General features: G+C 36.5%; 1 protein-coding gene across 8 annotated transcripts in view; it reads right to left on the minus strand.

The window, feature by feature from the left end:
• Nucleotides 1-22,216, minus strand: part of DOCK7 (dedicator of cytokinesis 7) — a 204,520-nt gene that overhangs the window by 174,077 nt on the left and 8,227 nt on the right. For all 8 annotated transcript variants that reach the window (XM_046645659.1, XM_046645657.1, XM_046645656.1 and 5 more), the window contains exons 2-4: nt 12,711-12,816; nt 5,861-6,036; nt 5,602-5,670 (exon numbers count right to left, since the gene is read on the minus strand). In XM_046645659.1, coding sequence (XP_046501615.1) covers nt 5,602-5,670; nt 5,861-6,036; nt 12,711-12,816 — 351 coding nt within the window. The remainder of the gene's footprint in view (nt 1-5,601; nt 5,671-5,860; nt 6,037-12,710; nt 12,817-22,216) is intronic.

Raw genomic sequence — 22,216 nt, forward strand, 5'->3', positions numbered from 1 at the left:
CTGTATACATATAATTAACATAAGACATATTATATACATTATATAAGACATACATTATATAACATAACTGTTATATAATATATATTAGGCAGAAGAACTCTTAATATAACCTTTTTTCCTAACAACTCATATTCAAAAACATCAAATACTATGTTAAATAAGAGTGGTGATAGAGGACATCCTTGTCTCGTTCCTGTTTTCAGGGGGATGGCGCTCAGTTTTTGCCCATTGAGTATGATGTTGGCTGTGGGTTTGTCATATATGGCCTTTATTATGTTGAGGTTTTAGCCAGAGCAATTAGGCAAGAAAAAGTAATTAAAGGAATCCAAATAGAGAGGGAAGAAGTGAAACTCTCGCTGTTTGCAGACGACATGATCCTATACATAGAAAACCCCAAAGAATCCATGGGAAAACTTTTAGAAATAATCAACAACTACAGCAAAGTTGCAGAGTATAAAGTCAACTTACATAAAGCAATAGCATTTCTATACTCTAATAATGAACTAACAGAGAAAGAACTCAAAACACAATACCATTCACAACCACAACAAAAAGAATAAAATACCTCGGGGTGAATTTAACTAAGGAAGTGAAAGACCTATACAATGAAAACTACAAGGCTTTTCTGAAAGAAATGGATGACGACATAAAGAGATGGAAAGACATTCCATGTACATGGATTGGAAGAATAAACATAGTTAAAATGTCCATTCTACCTAAAGCAATCTACAGATTCAATTCAATCCCAATCAGAATCCCAATGACATTCTTTATAGAAATAGAACAAAGAATCCTGAAATTCATATGGGGCAACAAAAGACCCCAAATTGCTAAAGCAATCCTGACAAAAAAGAACAAAGCTGGAGGCATCACAATCCCTGACTTCAAAACATACTACAAAGCTACAGTAATCAAAACAGCATGGGACTGGTACAAAAACAGGTGCACACATCAATGGAACAGAATTAAAAGCCCAGAAATAAAACCACACATCTATGCACAGCTAATCTTTGACAAAGGAGCTGAGGGCATATAATGGAGAAAAGAAAGTCTTTTCAACAAATGGTGCTGGAAAAACTGGAAGGCCACAAGTAAAAGAATGAAAATTGGCCATTCTTTTTCACCATTCACCAAAATAAACTCAAAATGGATCAGAGACCTAAAGGTAAGACCTGAAACCATAAGCCTTCTAGAAGAAAATATAGGCAGTACACTCTTTGACATCAGTATTAAAAGGATCTTTTCGGACACCATGTCTTCTCAGACAAGGGAAACAATAGAAAGAATAAACAAATGGGACTTCATCAGACTAAAGAGCTTCTTGAAGGCAAGGAAAACAGGATTGAAACAAAAAGAAAACCCACTAACTGGGAAAAAATATTTGCAAGTCATACATCCGACAAAGGGTTAATGTCCATAATATATAAAGAACTCATACAACTCAACAACAAAAAAATCAAACAACCTGATCAAAAAATGGGCAGGAGACATGAACAGACATTTCTCCAAAGAAAATATACAGATGGCCAATAGGCATATGAAAAGATGTTCATCATCGCTGATCATCAGGGAAACGCAAATCAAAACTACACTAAGATATCACCTTACACCTGTTAGAATGGCAAAAATAACCAAAACAAAAAGTAACAAGTGTTGGAGAGGGTGTGGAGAAACCAGAACCCTCATACACTGCTGGTGGGAATGCTAACTGGTGCAGCCACTATGGAAAACAGTATGGAGATTTCTCAAAAAATTAAAACTAGAAATACCATACGATCCAGCTATCCCACTACTGGGTATCTATCCAAAGAACTTGAAATCAGCAATTCCAAAAGTCCCATGCACCTCTATGTTCATTGCAGCATTATTTACAATAGCCAAGACATGGAAGCAACCTAAGTGCCCATCAACTGATGACCGGATAAAGAAGATGTGGTATATATACACAATGGAATACTACTCAGCCGTAAAAAAGAACAAAATCGTCCCATTTGCAACAACATGGATGGACCCTGAGGGAATTGTGTTAAGTGCAATAAGCCACATAGAGAAGGACAATCTCTGTATGACTCCACTCATATGAGGAATTTAAACATGTAGACAAAGAGAACAGATTAGTGGCTACCAGGGGAAAAAGGGGTGGGGGGGGTAGGCACAAAGGGTGGAGGGGCGCACCTACAACACGACTGACAAAAATGTACAAGTGAAATTTCACAAGATTGTAACCTATCATTAACTCAATAAAAATTAAATTAAAAAAATAAATAAATAAAAGGATAAATTGATGGAAGGATCATTAGATGGAGAGATTAGATGGGTGAATAAAGGTATTAATTGATGAACAGATGAACAAACAAATGGGAACTGGCACTTCATGACTATCATTCCCTAACCCTTTAAATAAAAGTTTTACCATTGCAAAATTGATTAAAAATATATATATATCAAATACAGACACTAAGATCAAAGAGCAATTACTGTTCCACACCTCATAAATTGTCAAACTCGGGAATATTTTAATTGAGGAAAAACAATTATGATTACCAGAGGATGATATGGTTCTTGCTATCAGTCAATTTATGAAATAGTAATGAATTACATTTAATATGAATCATTCACATTCATGTCTTGTTGCTAAAGATATTAAAATAGCGGCTACATGAGGTTCACATCACAGCATAATCACAAAATAAAGTATTTTTCTTGAAAAAACTAAAATAAAGGTACTCACTAGAGTAACATGAAAGGTATCTTGTAGAGGCAGATGTTTTAATCTTTCATGAAATGTTTAAAGTGCCTTAATTTGTGAAGTTGCATATCTAAGCTGCTCTAATAAACCATTCTGCCTCCTTTATGTCCTAAAAAATTGACAGTATGAAATTCAAGACAACTGAGAAGAATGACAAGATTCATGACCAATTCTCTTTTCTGTTACTATCATTCTGTCCTCTGCTCAGTTGCTATGATAAGGACCTAAATTACCTATCCAACTCGACACACTCCACCATTTCTACGACCTCAAATCTTGGCATTCTCACTCTTATTCTGTTCCACCCATAGTGACCTCTTTGCTACTCCTGGAACATTCCCAGCACGCTCCCAGTATGGAGTCTTTGCATGTACTGTTCTGATTATTTACGCAAAGTAGAACATTCAGCCCCTCTTCTTGGCTCTCTCTTCCCCCTCATCCTACTTTTTTCCTCCACAAGTCCTACCACCACCATATCTATTATACATATATATATCTTTACTGTCTACTGGTCTTATTCCCACCTAGAACATAAGCTCTGTGAGAGCAGGGAATTAGTTTTGTTGATTTCTGTATCATCACTGCTTAGTACAGTGCCTGGCACATACTAGCCTCTCAATAAGTATTTCGTGAATGAACAATGAATACTTTCTGTCCCTTCATCCTTCTGTGCTGAATTATGGAAGATTTTGTGGCTTCATTTTACAGCTTACTATTCTATCTCCAGTCACATTCACTCTGTCATTAAGCCTATCTGATGAGTTTTTAATATTTTTTCACTGAACAAAATTTTAATTTCCAAAGATAACTGGCTGATTTTTGTATGGTTATCATATCTTTTCACACCTCTTTGAGGATATTATTCACACTTACAGGTCTTGATCTGTTAACTACGTCCCAAATTGTTAGTTTTTTTATTTGCAGTTTGATAATTCTCTTTCAAGTACACTGGTTTTCATCAAATAGTTGGCAATTCTGGGTTCTATGCTCATTTTTGAACTTGTATCTCCATATCTGTCTGGAAGTACTGTATCTGCTCAGCTCAGCCCATATCCAATGGTTGTGGAGAAGAGGCAAATCATGCTGCCAGGCAGAGTCTGCCAGTACCTAGTCTTCTGCGTCTGAGGGCTCCTCGTTCTTCCAAGGTTTGCCCATCTTGGGCCTATACTACCAGCTCAAGTTCCCATAATTACTGTTCTTAAAAAGGCAGATACCTCTGCTGCCACTCCTGTGTACACACGGCACAGGGGCTTTCAAAGTAACCAAATGTCCAACAGTTACCCCACGTCTCCCTTCAACTGCCTGTATTCACTGCCTCTGAGCTTACAGGACTCATGAAGCTTTGCATATATTTTCTCCTAGATTCTTCTGTACTGTGCTTTTCTCTTATGTTCCAATCTCACCTATCTTGTGCCTTTCAAGGATATTTTAAAACTTTTGGTCCACCAAAAGTACCCCTTTTGTCTTCCATTCACCACTGTAGATAATAAATAATATCTACTTTGCGTAAATAATAAATAGTATCTAGTAATAAATAATATAAGCTTTAATAATCTGATGCTCCTAGGTTCTAACCCTGGCTATACCATTTTTCGGCTGTGAGACCTCAAAGTAATTTAACTACTCTGAGTCTGAGCTGCCTTATCTGTTAGAACCTCAAATGAGATGAGTGTAAAGTACCCAATAAAATGCCCGGCACACAGTAAATACCCATAAACATTAACTACCTTACCCTCTTGCCTAAATCAAGGTAGGTAACTCCATGATTAGAATTAAGTAGCAGATTCCATGATTCTGAAGTTAATATATTTTGCAATTAATCTCTTTTTATTAACATTTCTGATTACAAGTTTCCAACATACATGCATAGAGGTAAAACTTTTGCGTTATCTGACAGAGTCTTCAGTAACGTCTAAAATCTGGCTATTGAAATACTTATCAAAATTTTAAGTACATAAAAATGGCTCTTCTTTATAAAGGGTAGTAGGCTGTGCTTGTATTAGGTCACATTAAAACTAAAAAGCATGTCAGCAGTATCCCCGAGAGTGATGCTCAGCACAATATTAAACCCAGTGAAATAAGACAGCAACCATAAGGGCAAACAATAAGCAATGGATACATCACTGTTGCTAGTACAATTTGGCACAGATTACTTCATTTCTGAAAACTATAATATCACAACAGAATTCTCCACTACTTCAGTCATTATATTTCCTTCAGAAAAGTAAAATAAGGCTAGGAAGTTTCAGTATGAAGACCCTCTTCATTGTGTAAATTAGCAAAGGCAAAGTAGTTTTATTTTATTTCTTAATATGACTTGATATTTCAAACACCATCCATTAGAAAAAGAAATTTGTGTTAGAACAAAACATTATTTTTTACAAATATTTACCTGATTAGATGCACAGGTCAGGAACTTGTAAATATTTAGTTAGTTAACAAAAGGCAGAGATCTTTCAAACAGCTTGATCTGGCAAACTGGCTATTAAATTTAACTATTTAAATTTCAATAAACTGGATTCTTTTTGAGAAATACAAATTATTCATCAATATCTACCCATGATTTCCCAAAAGAATTAGACAAATCATTATCATTAATATATATTATTAGTTATTAATGATCTCTGATAATATAGAAATACTATCACCACAAATCTATTATTTTATAAGAAAAGTGAGTAAAAGTAATTGTGGAACTCCTAAGAAGAAAATATCTATACACAAGGTTCTTCTTTTGCTTCTTTAGCTATTTTTTAAATGAATTTTAGTGTCATAATTATTATTAATCTACCGTAATCCATTTATAGATCTTACTCAGTATTTTTAAATGTTATAATAAACATATAACTTACTTTCTGATCACAATTGCCCAGTCTTCTGTATAACTTCTTATACAATCTCTAACATGTGGATCCATTTCACTATTTTGAAAAAGAAAATGTATTTATAATTTAGACAGGAGAACACTGCTGTTTGTGAATCTGGTTGCTGGAGTTCTTGTTCATATACTAGCAAACAACATCACCATAAGAAACAGGATCTAAATAACATAATGGAAGGCACCCGTTCTATAGTTACACTAAAACCAAAAATAGGTAAAGGTCTCCATACCTTTCTTCAGGTACAGCTGAAGCAAGGGTTCTACAGTCCCTAGGACTATAAACAACTTCAATATCATCTGGAGGGAATTCAATCAAATCCCTTAAAGGCCCAGAGTCCACAGGTAAAGGATGAGTAATGAGGTAATCTTCCAAATCCACTGGATCCACTGCTTCAGTAAGGGGCACCTTTATAAAGAGAGACAGGCATGAGAGGTGGGTAAAAAGGAAGAGGTGGATATAAGAATTTTAAAACTTTAAGCAAAGAAAAAATTATTTTTTGAAATATAATACGTTTTTAACCTAGTGATTTCTAAAATGTCAACAGATATTCAGTCGATGCACTAAGAAACCACAAGGTGCTGGCCTTCTTGGACTCCTCTATGCTTTGGGTCATACTCTCTTGAATCTTCTTGCTTAGACTTTGCCTGCATCTTTCACATGAGAACAGTAATAATAAGTAACAGTTTTATAATACTTTACAGTGACAAAACATTCATTGGAGGGTTTTTCTTTTTTACATCTTTGAGATTTTCACTGCTAAGTTTATAAATAGTGCTTTTACTTTATCTGTTGATACTGTCAATTATCCTAGCAAGAGTGTATAACCAGACTGTAGTAGGCTGAAGAATGGTCCTCCATATTTCTCCACTTACCAATCCATGGACCTTATGTGGCCAAAGAAAATAAAATAAAATCAAAAATAAAAGGATATTTGAAGATATGATTAAGAATCTTAAAATAGGGACATTATCCTGGATTATGTGAGTGGGGTGGGTGCTAAATGCAATCATATACATCCTTGTGTAGAGACAGAGGGAGATTTGGGGCACACAGAGGAGAAAGTCATATGAAGACACAGCAAAGAGAGATCTGAAGATTCTGGCCTTAAAAACAGAAGTGATGCAGCCACAAGAGGCCCCCAGAAACTGAAAGAGGCAAGGAACTGATTCTGAAGGGAGCCTCTGAAAGGAATATGACCTTGCCAAAGCTTTGATTTCCGCCCACTGATTCTGATTTCAGACTTTTGGACTCCAGCACTGTGAGAGAAGAAATTTCTGTGTTTTAAGACGACACTCAGTTTGTGGTAATCTGTTAGCAGCAGCCAAAGGAAAACAATACACAGACCCTATTAAAAGCATCCATTAGCAATAAAAGAATATTCGTGGCATTCCTTAGCTTCTTTAGACTAAACTAGTAATAGGTAGAACAACGACATTTCAAAGATATTAAGTGAAATAATGAATGACTAACATCATAAACACTCAAGATAGTAGCTATTATTATCATTATGTGTTTTCTCATTTAAACCTCCCTCAAGCTCTGTAAGTTAAAGATAATTACTATTTCAATTCTACAGATAAAGGCATTTGTGCTTGAAGATGTTAACTTCTGAAAACAGTGACAAAATGATAGAACAAAATTTAACACTGGGTCTTCAAGCTCTAAAATTCATGGGTTTACCTCTCATAAGCATTCTATCCTACCTATTCTATCAAGTACATAATACGCTATCAGCACGTTCTTAATAGAGTTGGAAAGAAGCAATTCAGCAGGGAAAGGGAAATCTTTTGCAACCACTGTTGCTGGAACAACTGGATATCTATATGAGGGGGAAAAAAATGAACCTCAATCCTTACACCACAACATTTACAAAAATTAAACTGAGATGGATCACAGACATAACCATAAGTGGTAAAACTATAAAGCTGCTAGAAGGAAACAAAGAAGAATGTTTTCACCATTTGGCAGTACGTAAAGTTTCTTAGACATGACATAGGAAGTAATAATCATAAAAGAAAATTTGAGACATCAAAAGACAGTTAAGAAAATCAATAAGCAAGGGGTTGGCCCGGTGGCATAGGCGTTAAAGTTCACATGCTACACTTTGGCGGCCCAGGGTTTGTGGGTTTGGATCCCTGGCATGGATCGAAGCACTGCTCATTAAGCCATGCTGTGGCACTGTCCCACATGCAAAATGGAGGAAGATGAGCACAGATGTTAGCTCAGGGACAATCTTCCTCAAGTAAAAAGAGGAGGAGTGGCTCAGAGCCACTCTTCCCTCCCCTCATCGAAAAAGATAACGAGGGGCCAGCCCAGTGGCACAGCCGTTAAGTGCATACATTCCACTTCGGCAGCCCAGGGGTTCGATGGCTATGATCCTGGGTGTGGACATGGCACCGCTTGGCAAGCTATGCTGTGGCAGGCATCTCACAAATAAAGTGGAGGAAGATGGGCATGAGTGTTAGCTCAGGGCCAGACTTCCTCAGCAAAAAGAGGAGGATTGGCAGCAGATGTTAGCTCAGGGCTAATCTTCCTCAAAAAAAAAAAAAAGAAAGAAAATGAACAGGCAAGTCACACCAAGAGAAAATATTTACAAAATATATTTAATAAGGGACTGGTATCTAGAATATATAAAGAAGTCCTACATCTCAATAATAAAAAGACAAACCATCCTGAGGCTTTCACAAAGCGAGATATAGGAATGGCCAATTAGCACATGAAAAAGCGCTCAACATTAAGTCATTAGGAGGTACTTCCACTTCTAGGAAGATGAAGTAGACATCCTTTTCCAGATTCTCTCCACCCATTACAACTACGAACCCTAGACATTACTATAAAATAAACAGAAGAAGGGTCCAAAAGGTTGAAAGGAAAAGACAGACCGGCAGAGACCTCGAGACCCAAGGAACGGCACAACAGTGAGTTACCTAAAATTTCTTTTTGCCTTATATACTCCAGACCTAGAGCTAGAGAAGTCTACAACCCAGAATACAAAGGAACACAGGGAAAAAAAAAAAAAGCCTGTCCTATCCAGCCAAAGGACCAAGAAAGGCGCAGCCTAGCAAAACAGAAAACTTTTAGACAATAACTGCTCTACTCCAGCCAAACATCATGTGAAAAATTGTGGTCCCATCATATGCACAACAGCAAAGGCCACGAGGGGAGTCAGACTTCACCAAGCTGTAACAAGGCTTGGTATGTAACACAAGATACCACTTTACACTCATTATGATGGTTATTATAAAAAAAAATGGAAAATAAGTGCAGGAGAGGACAGGGAGAAATTGGAAGCCTTGTACATTGCTGGTGTGTGGGAATGTAAAATGGTACAACTGCTGTGGAAAACAGTTTGGTGGTTCTGAAAAAAACTTACCAAAAAACATAGAATTACCATATGATCCACCAGTTTTACTTCTAGGTATAAACCCCCAAACTGAAAACAGACTCAAACAGATACTTCTACACTCATTTTCATAGTAGCATTATTACCAACAGGCAAAAGATGGAAACAACCCCACGTCCACCTACAGATGAATGAATAAACAAAACATAGTATATACATACAATGGCATATTATTGAGCCTTAAAAAAGAATGAAATTTTAACACACGTCACAACATGGATGAACCTGGAAGACACTATGCTGAATAAAATAAGCCAGATACAAAAAGACAAATATTGTACAATTACACTTATATGAGGTACACAGAATAAACAAATTCTTAGAGACAGAAAATAGAACACAGGCTACCAGGAAGTGGGAGGACAGGGGAATACGGAGGTACTGTTTAATCGGTACAGGGATTCAGTTTGGGATAATGAAAAAGTTCTAGAAATGGATAGTGATGGTGGATAGTGGTGACGGTACACAATATTGTGAATGTACTTAATGCCACTGAATTGCACACTTGGAAATGGTTAAGATGGGGGCCAGCCCTGTGGCCAAGTGGTTAGTTCGCACGCTCCACTTCAGTGGCCCAGGGTTTCGCCAGTTTGGATCCTGGGCACAGACATGGCACTGCTCATCAGGCCATGCTGCGGTGGTGTCCCACATGCCACAACTAGAAGGACCCACAACTAAAATATACAACTATGTACTGGGGGGATTTGGGGAGAAAAGGCAGAAAAAAAAAATTAAAAAAAAAAGACACCTGCCTGGGTTAATCTTGGGATGTAGTGATGAGCTGCTTCCAATTATAAATTACTTTGCAAAACTCCAAAGAAAGATTCTTTATTTACTGACCCAAGGGAGGTGATTGCAACATGATTTCATAAAAGACAGTGGCTGGGCCCTAAGCAAAGTTAAAGCAATAGTGAAGCACAACACAATCTCTCGTAGGCAACATACCACGTCATCTGACTTCAGCAACCACACCACACTGGAATTCTGGCTGACATGTTTACTGTTAGTTTAGTTAGTTCAGTCTTTCAATCCTTTCTGGTGTGCTGTCAAAAACTCTGGTATGTGATTAGTGGTTGTTTTGCGCTGGGGGCAAGGGGGCTAAAAGGGTGATGGCTAGAGTTTCTTTTTGATGAAAATGTTCTAAACTGACTTGATAGTTGCACCTACCTGTGAATATATTAAATCCAGTGAACTGAAAATTAAATGGGTAAATTGTATCGTATGTGAATTAAACTTCAAGATGTTAAAAAAAAAGTTAAACCAAAATCTAATCAGTTACAGGAAACAGAAGACAGAGAAACAAGTCTAAAAGAAAGAAATTTCAAAACAGTTGAACCAGAATCTACTCAATTACAGGAAATACAGGAGACAGAGAAACAAGCCTACAAGGAAGCAAACATAAAATCCAAAAGGCAAGAAATAATGTAAGACAACTAATCCAGTTTCCTCAACAAGTCAATGGCATAAAAACAAAGTTAAGTTGGGGGAGGGAGAAACTGCTTTAGTTTTTTTGCTGTTTTTTTAGCTCACATGATCCATCTGTGGATTTTGTTTGAATCCCAATTTGAATAAACCAACTAAAAAATATATTTATAAGATAATCAAGGAAATTTAACAAGCATTGAATATTAGAAGATAACAAGGAATTACTGTTAATTTTTTAAGTTTGTTAACAGTATTGTGATTAAAGTAAAGTGTCAACGTTTATATTAGTCTTTCTACTTCTGTGTATGTTTGAAGATTCTCTCAATTTAAAAAGTACTATTTCAGAGAAAATACAAGAATAAAAATTGAAGTCAACAAGCTGTGACAACCCTTTGACGGAATTTTATTGCAAAGAAGAGCAAAGAAACACTGGAAGTTGAAGACTGGTGGAAAAGTGGGGCAAAATAGCAGGATTTTTTTAAGTGGGAGAATTAATAACATATCTGTACACTGATGAGAATGATCCAGTAAATAGAGAGGAAAAAAATAATGATACAAAAGAAAGGGGAGAATTACCAAAGTACTGTGCTTGAGTAACTGAGAAGTTGGGATTAGCTAATCCCTCCACTTATTCGATAGTGGTTCGTCCATAGCAACTGATAAACAGGCAGACTATACGGGTACAGATGATAACAGTGAATACATATGGTGGTAGGAGTGTGTGGAAGTCGTCTTCTGACTGCTTCAATTTACTCAGTGAAATAGGAAGGCAAGTCATGCGAAGAGTGAAAATGGGGAATTAGAGCAATTAGGGGTTTCAGGAAAGAGCAGTAGCCATGAAATAAGTCAACTAAAATAGTGGGAGAATGAATGGACCAGGAAAATATAATGTGTGCCTGGCAATATTAAAGCCTTCATGAGTTAGTGGTCACAAATTTAAAGCCAGACCAGTCAACAGGATTGTGTGTTTTTCTCTAGCCACACTCAGCTGCCCAAGCACAGGCATGAAGTAAGCAAAGAGTTGGATTTAAACAGCACCGAGTTTGTACCAAGGGGTACAACGACATGAGAGGAAGTTAAGGAAGTCAAGGGTATATGGAAGAAAGTAACTATAATGATCAACAAATAATTTAAGTTTCATAAGGAAAGAAAAGAGAACATCAAGGGGTAAGGGACAGGAAAAAGTTACAGGATCATGGATTCTAGGTCCTGGTGGGATTGAAGGACAGCTGGAGTCAGGCCACCAGAACAACAGAACAAAAAAGACAAGAGATGGTGGTCAGAATGTAGGAAGCCTAAAGCTGAGATTACAGAGGGGTTACAGTTATTCCTAATGACTAAATCAAGGGTATGACTATGGAAATGAAGAGCTGAGGTGCAGTTCAGGGTGCAGGACATCAGTAGAGGAGTTCAGAACACTCAGAAGGGATTATAAGGGTCATCTCCATTTACACTGAAATCAGCCAGAAATCCACATATTCTAAAATTTGTCCAATCAGCATGTTATTGTGATTAAAAGTAAACTCCATATTTTAAAATTTAATAATATAAACATTATAAACATGTCATTACAAGCCAATCAAACTGTTATGCTCTGGCATACCATGTTTGTTTAATAACTGGTACCCTTTCATAGCCAAATGGAAAGTCTTAATATATATATAATATATAACTTAATATATATATAAGTAATATATATTACCGTTTTATTTTTTGACAAATGGCAGTATATTTTTAATTCATATTCCTACTATAACTAATAAATATCAATGTTTTAATCAAAGCTGATTATCCTCATGTCAGCTTCTTTAATAAGAAAACATGTATTTACGTCTCTGATACAGTACCTGGATTAAAGCAGTGATTCAATAATTATACATTCCTTTCTATTAAAGAGCTCAGATATTACTACAAATCCACATAAATATTTAATTTACTTCAGCATCTATTTCTAGAATGGATTTCGAAATTTTCATGTAATGAATCAGCTTGGGTCTGGGAAGTTCTAATAAAATTCCAGAGTTGATAAAATCCTGAACGTAAAGTTTCAAAGGTGACTAGCAAATCAATACTTCTCTAACACCTCCTAACACTCTCCCCTACTCAAATTTCAGGAAAGAGTGAGGGAGGAACAAATAAGGTTATGAGACTAGCAATGGAACCCAATCTACTGGCTCTTATGTTTCCACTAGTTTTTCACGGCCGAGTCAGTAATACCAGTTAAGTATCATGTTTTAAATATGTGACTTACTGCGGTATGATGGGATATATTGCCAACAATGTTGAGGTTTTTGAGCAGTTGGGGAGAACCACTGTATTGTCCAGAGATCTGCTTCCTAACTTCAGCAGCCACAGTTCTATAACAAAGAAAGCAAATACATTACTTTTAAAAAGAAAACAACATAGTTTAAAATGGAAGGAAGCTAAGTATATTAAAGATTCATTTAAAAGAATAAGAAGGTCTCAGCATATCAAGAAAGTTATAAATTCATAGGATATTTCAGTAAATACTGCTTATAATTACACTAAAACATCTTTATAATGCTGACGTAGGGCGCAAGAGTGACAGCCAACCTACATAATGTTTTTTTTGTATATGGCATTTCGGGGAACATACTGTGGCTTATGATAGCACTGGAGGCTACAATAAGATGTATATTAAAACGTATATATTTTAAGGATACAAAATCAATTCCAAAATACTTTACAATCAATGTATGATAAGAATTAGGAGCACAAAAACTTTTTTCCTTTTTAATATTACTAGCTCCTCATTCATGCCCCAGAAAACTATTCCCTATTTTTACTTGAGTAATAAAAAATTACCTTATACTCTGGTATTAATGGTTTTCCATAAGCTGACCATAGGTGCCTTTCCAGCCTTACATATACCTCCCCAAATTCTTGTCAATGAATATAAACTGCTTCCTAGAAACGTTTCTCTCATATCCACAAATTCAAATCTTAACTGGTTTTAAGGGTAAAACACAAATGCCAAGGACTCCACACAAACTTCTTGGCTCACCGCAACTAAAAATCATATCACCTTCTTTCAAATTCTTAGAGCATTTGTCATAACCTAATGTGCATTTCCTCCTTCCTAGTTATTTTTTGCACATCTCATGTATGTTCTATATAAACAAAGGCAGCGGTTTCATTCATCCTTGTTTTCCCTAAAATATTTAGCATGTGGCACTCAAAACAGGTTAATGTTTAGCCCAATGAAATATAAGAACTACTGAACTTAAAAACAAATGAAGTAAACCACAAAGACATTACTATAACGTAACTTGACAGATAAGTCTTTATTTGAATCAGGATTAGAGTTTAGAAGTTCCACCATTTCCAGCTGGTTGCTGACCCTTTGGGGGCATAACCGTATTCCAAATTTCTTTTTTTTCCCCTGAAGACTTGCCCTGAGCTAAGATCTGTTGCCAATCTTCCTCTTTTTGCTTGAGGAAGATTCACCCTGAGCTAAAATCTGTGCCAATCTTCCTCTGTTTCGTATGTGGGTCGCCACCACAGCATGGCCACCGATGAGTGGCATAGGTCCACACCCAGGAACCGAATTCAGGCCACTGAAACAGAGAGCACCAAACTTAACCACTTGGCCATGGGGCCAGCCCCTCAAATTTCTTAAATAGCATTTCTGTGACAAAAATATTTTAGAAATTCAAATGACTTTATAGCTCATTAATCTCTATACTCCTTAGATTCCATAAAACCACAAGCCAAAATATTCAGTGAGTCCAAAATCCAGTAAGTAAATAACTTCCTCACATTAGTAATATTTTCAAGTAGAAAACGTAACTTAAGAACACAAAATAAAGACCACTATTCATAGATTTGGGACAAGTATTTCCTGATGTCAATATCAACTGGCCACTTCCCTATTTTATAAAACTTGCCTCTGTTCTTTCACTATTTTCCCAAAAATAAACCCTAATTTCTTCCTATCATTCCATTGCACATAAAGTGAGACAGTTCTAATGGCCTGGTTTCTAGGCCAGCTTAATGATACTTTTGTTTTGGGGTGTTCTCAAGCTAATGGTTGAATTCAGAGTCTTGAACATTTTGGTTCCCATTCATATTTCCAACTGAATTTCTAGGCACTCTCATTTTCCAAAAATCATCCAGATTTACAATATAATCTTTTCCCCTCCTTCCTCTCTTCTATACCTCCTTTTTTTCATATTCAATCATTCTACATACATTTATTGAGCATTGTTACGACCCAACCACTCAATTAGAAATTTCTAATACAAAAGTAAGAGTTATTCTTTAAGATTCAAGATACTGAATTAGCTCAACATTTTTTTACGGGTGATCATTTAGATCAAACTTGCGTTTCTTAAAAGGCTAACTCATTACTCATAATTACCAAAACTTGGAAGTAATATTCAAACTGGTACAACCACATGATGGAATATTATTCATCAATAAAAAGTAATGTGCTATCAAGGCAGAAAAGGACATGGAAGAACCTTAAAAGAATATTGCTAAGTAAAAGAAACCAATCTGAAAAAGCTACATACTGTATGATTCCAACTATATTACAGTCTGAAAAAGGCAAACTATGGAGACAATAAAAAGACAGTGGTTGCCAGGGATTGGAGTGGGCAGGAGAAGGAAGGGATGAATAAACAGTGCACAGGGGATTTTTAGGGCATTGAAACCATTCTGTATGATACCATAATGGTGGATACATGTCATTATCCATTTGTCAAAACCCATAGAATGTACAACACAAAGAGTAAACCTAACGTAATCCATGGACTTCAGTTAATAATAATGTATCAATACTGGCTCATCAATTCTAAACAAACCTACCACAATAATGCAGGATATTAATAATAGGGGAACCTTGGTGAGGGAGCATATATGGGAACTCTGTACTTTCCACTCATTTCTCTGTAAACCTAAAACTGCTCCCCCAAAAAAGTCTTTTAATTAAAAAAAAAAATAAGTAAATAAACAAGGCTAACTCAAAGCAGACAAGGGAGAAGAAAAGAGAGTGAAGAAAACAGAGGTTAGAGATGAAAGCTAGAGAGAGAATAAAATCTTTGAAGGAGAATATAGATTGAAGAGAGAGCAAAGGGCAAACTCTGTAAAGCCTCTAGATGTGAAAAGACAAGCACATTCATTTCAGTTTGGGACTCCCGTTAGGCCTTTTAATGAAGCCTAGATATTGTGAGCATTCATTATTATGTTTAGTTTAAAGGCTTTACAATCTCCTGATTCTTTTCTCAAGACTGAGATGAGAATATGAAAAAGCCTTTAAAAAGAGAGAGAGACATAGAACAAATATCCTCAGTACTATTCAATTCAGTCTACCAACCTCAACACTACCTCTGTGTTTCTGGGGCTAACTCATGAGTAATATGAATCATAAACTGCTGTATTTCATCAAATTCAAGATGTCATTAATTGTTAAGATGTGTCATTACTTGTATAGCTAAGAAAGAAAAACCTTGCCAATTAACCATCACACCATCAATTAATTGGAAGACAAACCCTGATTTCAGAAGATATTAAAAAGTGAAACTCAAAATAAGTGAAATACGATTACTTCAAAAATAGACAATCTTTTAATAACAGAGACATAAAAAATAATCCCCATGTTACAAATATTTGTCTTATTTCTACATGACATAATTTCCCCAAAAATGAAAATCAGTAATAATTTGGAAATAAGAACCATTTCAAAACTGAGCTATAATAGCAATCAATAAAACTGTCTGCAATCCAGACAAAGGATGTATTTACACTGAGACTTTCTTTATGAAAAGATTTCATGGAACGGTGGTGAGGAAATCTCCCCAAATAAAAAACAATATCCTTAACTAAACTATGGTCCAAAGTATACAAGACAGGAAATGCGATGAATAAATATAGCTCCTGATATCAGTTAAAAATCTTTTATCATAGATTAGTTTTTCCAATAACAGTTTTTCCTACTCCTAGTGATAGCTCATATACTAAAGCAATACACTCAAGTCTTCTTTACTTATAATAAGCTATTAATATTAACTGCAAAGTGGAAAGAGTAGGTCAAAAATTCCAGTTAGTTATGCTCCTAAATTATAAGAGAATATCTTCTTCCTTTCCCAAAAGAACATGATCCAATATTTGACCTAAAATCAGACAAAAACCTGAAGACAGGTCATTCTATAAGTCAAGTCTCTTCAACAAATCGAAGTGATAAATAAATAAATAAAGGCAGTGGGCTAAGTTTTACCACAAAAAAGATAAGACTAAAAAATAAAGTCTATTTAAAAGTGGAAAAAAAGACTTAAGAGATATAACCAAATGCAACATGTTTTTTGTTTTATTTATTTATTTATTTATTTATTTATTTATTTATTTGAGGAAGATTAGCCCTGAGCTAACATCTGTTGCCAATCCTCTTCTTTTTTGCTGAGGGAGACTGGCCCTGAGCTAACATCCATGCCCATCTTCCTCTACTTAATATGTGGGACGCCTGCCACAGCATGGCTTGCCAAGCAGTGCCACGTCTGCACCCGGGATGGCAACCTGCACACCCCAGGCCGCCTAAGCGGAAAATGCGAACCCAACTGTTGCGCAACCAGGCCGGCCCCAACACATGGTTCTTAACTGGATCCCGATTTGAACAAACCAGCTATAAAAGACATTTCTGGGAATAATGAGAAATGTGAACATGGACAAAGTATCACATACTCAAGAATTACTCTTTTTTTTGCAGTGTGTGAAAACAGTATTAGAGTAATGAAGGAAAACATCCTTACATTTTAGAGATGCAAATAATGTCTGTAAGTTAGCTTAAAATTCCTCATTTGGGAGCCAGCCCCGTGGACGAGCGGTTAAGTTCGCATGCTCCACTTCTGTGGCCCAGGGTTTCACCAGTTTGGATCCCTAGCGCGGACATGGCACTGTTCGTCAGGCCATGCTGGGGTGGTGTCCCACATAGCACAACCAGAAGCACTCACAACTAGAATATACAGCTGTGTACTGAGGGGCTTTGGGGAGAAGAAGAAGAAGAAGAAAAAAGAAAAGACTGGCAACAGATGTTAGCTCAGGTGCCAATCTTAAAAAAAAAACAGCTCACTTTCAGTTATTATTCATCTGCCTTGGCAGGGGACAACTAGCAAATTAAATATGGAGTACAGATGGGGCAAACACCCTTCACAAGGTGTATCACATCCTCCATAAAGCCTTGCTTGCTTATTTCTGTTCTGTTTCACTCGGATTAGACACTCCTCTGTGCTTTCAAAGCACTCTGTGTTTATTCCTACACATTCAAGGAAATGGAGTTTCCAGGAGGCTAATTCAGATAGGCACAGACTAGTCAGACTGCTTTCTACCGTGGAACAAGAAAAATCTGGCCTTGCTGACACAGAGTTTGCAGCGGTAAGAAAGCCCAATGTCTACAAACATTCTCTTTGATAGAAGCAGATAAACCGCAAAGTAGGTTTTTCTAGAATAGTAGTAATGCAACCCTCAAATACAAAAGTATGGTGGGGAAAAAAGGTACAGCGAAATATGAAGAATTTGGCTTCTCCAGCCTGACACACTCTCACTATTCAGGGGCAACTCTGCAACCTCCTGAGGAATTAGGGAGGACAAGGAAACTTCACTTTCGAATGCAGTATGCTATGCTGTCTCTTATTTTGCACAAATGTCTCAAAGCAGATTAATTTCTGCCATTACAGAAAATCTATATTCTTTAACTGTGTGGTGGCACTTTTCTATTAAGAACTATCTCAACGTGATAACTTAGAGCATCTATTAAATTGTTTTGAAATCCTTTTACCTATCTCCTTGCAAGGAACTAAGCAATTAAAACTTCATCTTATTTACCTTTGAACCTTCTAGCAGAGTGCCTAATTCCTTCTGGATGCTTAATAAACGTTTACAAAACTGAAGTGAAAAAATGGGACTATGTGGAGAGAAATTCATAGTTCCTGCCCTAAAAAAGTAGTTCAATAAGAATGTTAGAAAGGGGGGCCCAGCCCCGTGGTGTGGTGGTTAAATTTAGTGCACTTGGCTTCAGCAGCCTGGGTTCACAGGTTTGGATCCCGGGCACGGACCTACACCACTCAGTAGCCACGCTGTGGTGGCAATCCACCTATAAAGTAGAGGAAGACTGGCACAGATGTTAGCTCAGGGCAAATCTTCTTCAGCCACAAAGAAAAACAAAACAAAACAAGAATGCCAGAATGGAGCTATTGATGTAAGCTTCTTGAGGGCAGGGACCACAGCTTATTAATCTTTAACTCCTCAATGTCTAAGACAATGGAGAGAGAAAGAGAAGCAGAGACAGGTGCAAGAGTGGAGAGAGAGAAAAGAGGTGAGGAGTAAGAATCAATTTAGAGACAACCTAGTGTGTGAACTTTCCAAATGCCTTTCAGAGTAAACTAATCCGTAAGTATTATTGGCTTCTAACTGATTGGAAAGTAAACCTTTTTATCTATTACTGTCAAATAGATAAATATTTGCTGGGGGAAAAAAACTGAATCCTCAGAAGAGCTGTAAAGGTATAAGCTTTTCTTTAAGAGTCTAGCTGACATCATTATTATCCCACTTGTTAACTAGTAAGGTAAAAAACCACTACTGAAACAAAATGCTCTCCTAGTCTATGTGAAACTCGTTTTTTTTAATCAATTTTTTAATAAGAGATATAACATGTTTACTTATCTCAAAGCAGTCTCTATTATGTCTTCAGGATATCCTCAAAGGCCTAGTTCCAGAACTACTTTCAAGCTCTTCAATGATGTAAGGAAAGTGACTGTGAGAAGAAGAGGAAATAAGATTTTCCAATATGGAGAAAAGATGAGGACAACTTGATAAAGAAAGACACTTTTTTAAAAATTAAATAAAAGGAATAGGTAGATGGCATTAAAAAATTCAAACTTTAGGGGCCTGCCCAATGGCATAGTGATTAAGTTTTTTTTTTTTTTAAGATTTTATTTTTTCCTTTTTCTCCCCAAAGCCCCCCGGTACATAGTTGTGTATTCTTCGTTGTGGGTTCTTCTAGTTGTGGCATGTGCAACGCCGCCTCAGCGTGGTCTGATGAGCAGTGCCATGTCCGCGCCCAGGATTCGAACCAACAAAACACCGGGCCGCCTGCAACAGAGCTCGCGAACTTAACCGCTTGGCCAAGGGCCAGCCCCCATAGTGATTAAGTTTTGCACACTCTGCTTTGGCAGCCTGAGGTTCACAGGTTCAGATCCCAGGCACAGACCCATACACCACACATCAAGCCATGCTGTGGCAGCATCCCATATAGAAAACAGAGGAAGATTGGCACAGATGTTAGCTCAGGGACACTCTTCCTCACCAAAAAAAAAAAAAATCCAAACTTCACCAAGAGGTAAAAAGAAAAGGTACAGCTCTCTACCATCTCCAACCCCCAGTCCTATTCCCCAAATGTAACCACTAATTTCTTAGGTATCCTTCAATAAAAAGATGTGTATATATCAGCATGTATATAAGAAATCCTTATTTTTTAATGTCCATGTAACATCATACGATAACCTTTTCTTGATACCTTATACATTTATATTCTTGACATATTATACACTTAACATTATCTTGGGAATCTTCATCAGCACATAAATTAATAATTATTATAAATACTCTAGCAATATTTATCAAACACTTACAATGTGCCAGATACTGTGTAAAGTGTCACATTTGTTATACCTCATTTAATCTTCAGAAAAACCCCATGAAGTAGACACTATATTAGGGATCTTGAAATTTCAAAAGGTTAAGGTCACATGACTAATAAGGAATAGCACCCATATCTGAACTTAGAGCCCCCACTCTTTATCTACTGCTCTCCTTTTATCTGCTTTAGAGTCGATGATATGGATAAACTGGAACATATTTAACCAGTCTATATGAGTAGACATTTAGGCTATTTCTAGTTTTTGCAAACATCATCATGGGAATGTAAGCTCTGTGAGAGATTTTTGTCTAAATCAAGAATTATAGGTGATTTTTATTTTCTCTTTTGGGTCTTCTGTATTTCCAAATTTTCTGCAGCATCAGAATATATTATTTTGTATATTATTTTATATCTTTTATATATACATATTTCATATATAAAATATATTATTTTATAATCAGACAAAACAGCTATTTTTAGATAAACTTCAGAAATAAAGTAACTTTTCCAAACTTATGAAAAGTAGAGGCAGGGTTTGAACTCAGCTACATAAAGCTCCTAAGGCCTCTTTCCATGGAAGGAAGTTTCCAAAAGTAAATGATTCTAGCTATAGTTCATATTAATGATTTCTCTATTCTCCAAAACCTAGCCTATGAGGTCAAAGACATCCAGCAAAAATGGTATACTAACGTATTACTAGGAACCCTATAACAACTTATCACAACTGTTATGATCTGTTTCCTATCTTTCATGGATGGCTAAATAAAACTCCCATCTGAAGCACTGTTGCTTGTAAGTTAGCTTCCGTTACATTCTTGAGGGATTTAGGTCCAGAATGGACCAGTCACCACCAAAGGCCCAAGAAAACAAAAACACATACAGGCTGATCTGTAAAAGCAAAGTCCTTCTTATTAACACACTTAACACTTAGTACATAGCTCCTTGTAGGGACGATAAAAAAAAAAAACGTCGGATGACTCACGTATCCCATCTGACACTATTTTGGGATAACATCTAGGTCTAAGATTTGGAAAGCACTGTAATAAAGAGACTTCGATGTCTCTATCACTCTGATCTACAGCATTTCACTGTCTCAATTTCCTCAACTAAAACATGGTGATAATATTGCTCCCTACTTCATGGAACATATTAAATTGTAACAATAGAAAAAAAGAATTCAAAATTTTAGCATTTGGAAAAATTAACACTGATCTGAAATTGGTAACCAAAAAGAAAACTGGAAGGGGAGAAAACCTCTACTGTAAAAAGTCAATGCCCTCAAAAGAAGATAAATTTATCTTCAATTCCACCCTACTTCATAAAAATAAAGGCAGAATCTCCTTACCCACAAACATAGAAATTATATCCTCGTGTAAACTACACCAGTAGTTGCTAAATCCTGTTCATCCTAACTCTTAAATACTTCTCAAATCTTTGTCCCCTCCTTCCCTTTCCTACAGCATTTGCCTACAAATAACATCATACTTAACAGTGAAAGTCTGAACACTTTCCTCCTTAGATTGGGAAGAAAGCAAGGATGTCTGTTCTCACCACTTCTACTCAACACCGTATTGGAGGTATATACTTGTATTTAAATAATTATAGTGATGCTGAATAACTTTAAAATGATAATTTTAAAGAAATCAGTTCTTTTGATGTGACCAGCACTCTCACCCGCCTTCTTATGGTTAGAAACCCCCTCTTTTTGGTAAGGCATTCATTCCTTGAGATTGGGTGGTGGTGACACCATCATAATTTTTCCTCTAAGCTTGAGATTGGGTGGTGGTGACACCATCATAATTTTTCCTCTAAGCCATAGAGAAGGACACGTGACCCAGGACTGGGCAGACTTCTCTACATCCCTGAACACAGTACTGTAACCCAAGCCAGACCAATAATTGAGTTCCTGGGTCTTCTCTGCCAGAAGTAAACTGGTAGGATCTGAGCCTGGGGCTGTCAGCGCTCACTGCAATCATTCAGTGGAAAATCTACCCAAGACATGAAGTAAGAGGTCTGCTGACATCATCTGTATACCTGGACCTGATGTACTCAGTTACATGAGTCAACACTGTTTTGTATGTGCAAATTAATCTGATTTGAGTTTC

This window comes from Equus quagga, chromosome 18 (genome assembly GCF_021613505.1).
Source record: "Equus quagga isolate Etosha38 chromosome 18, UCLA_HA_Equagga_1.0, whole genome shotgun sequence".
Lineage (NCBI taxonomy): Eukaryota > Metazoa > Chordata > Mammalia > Perissodactyla > Equidae > Equus > Equus quagga.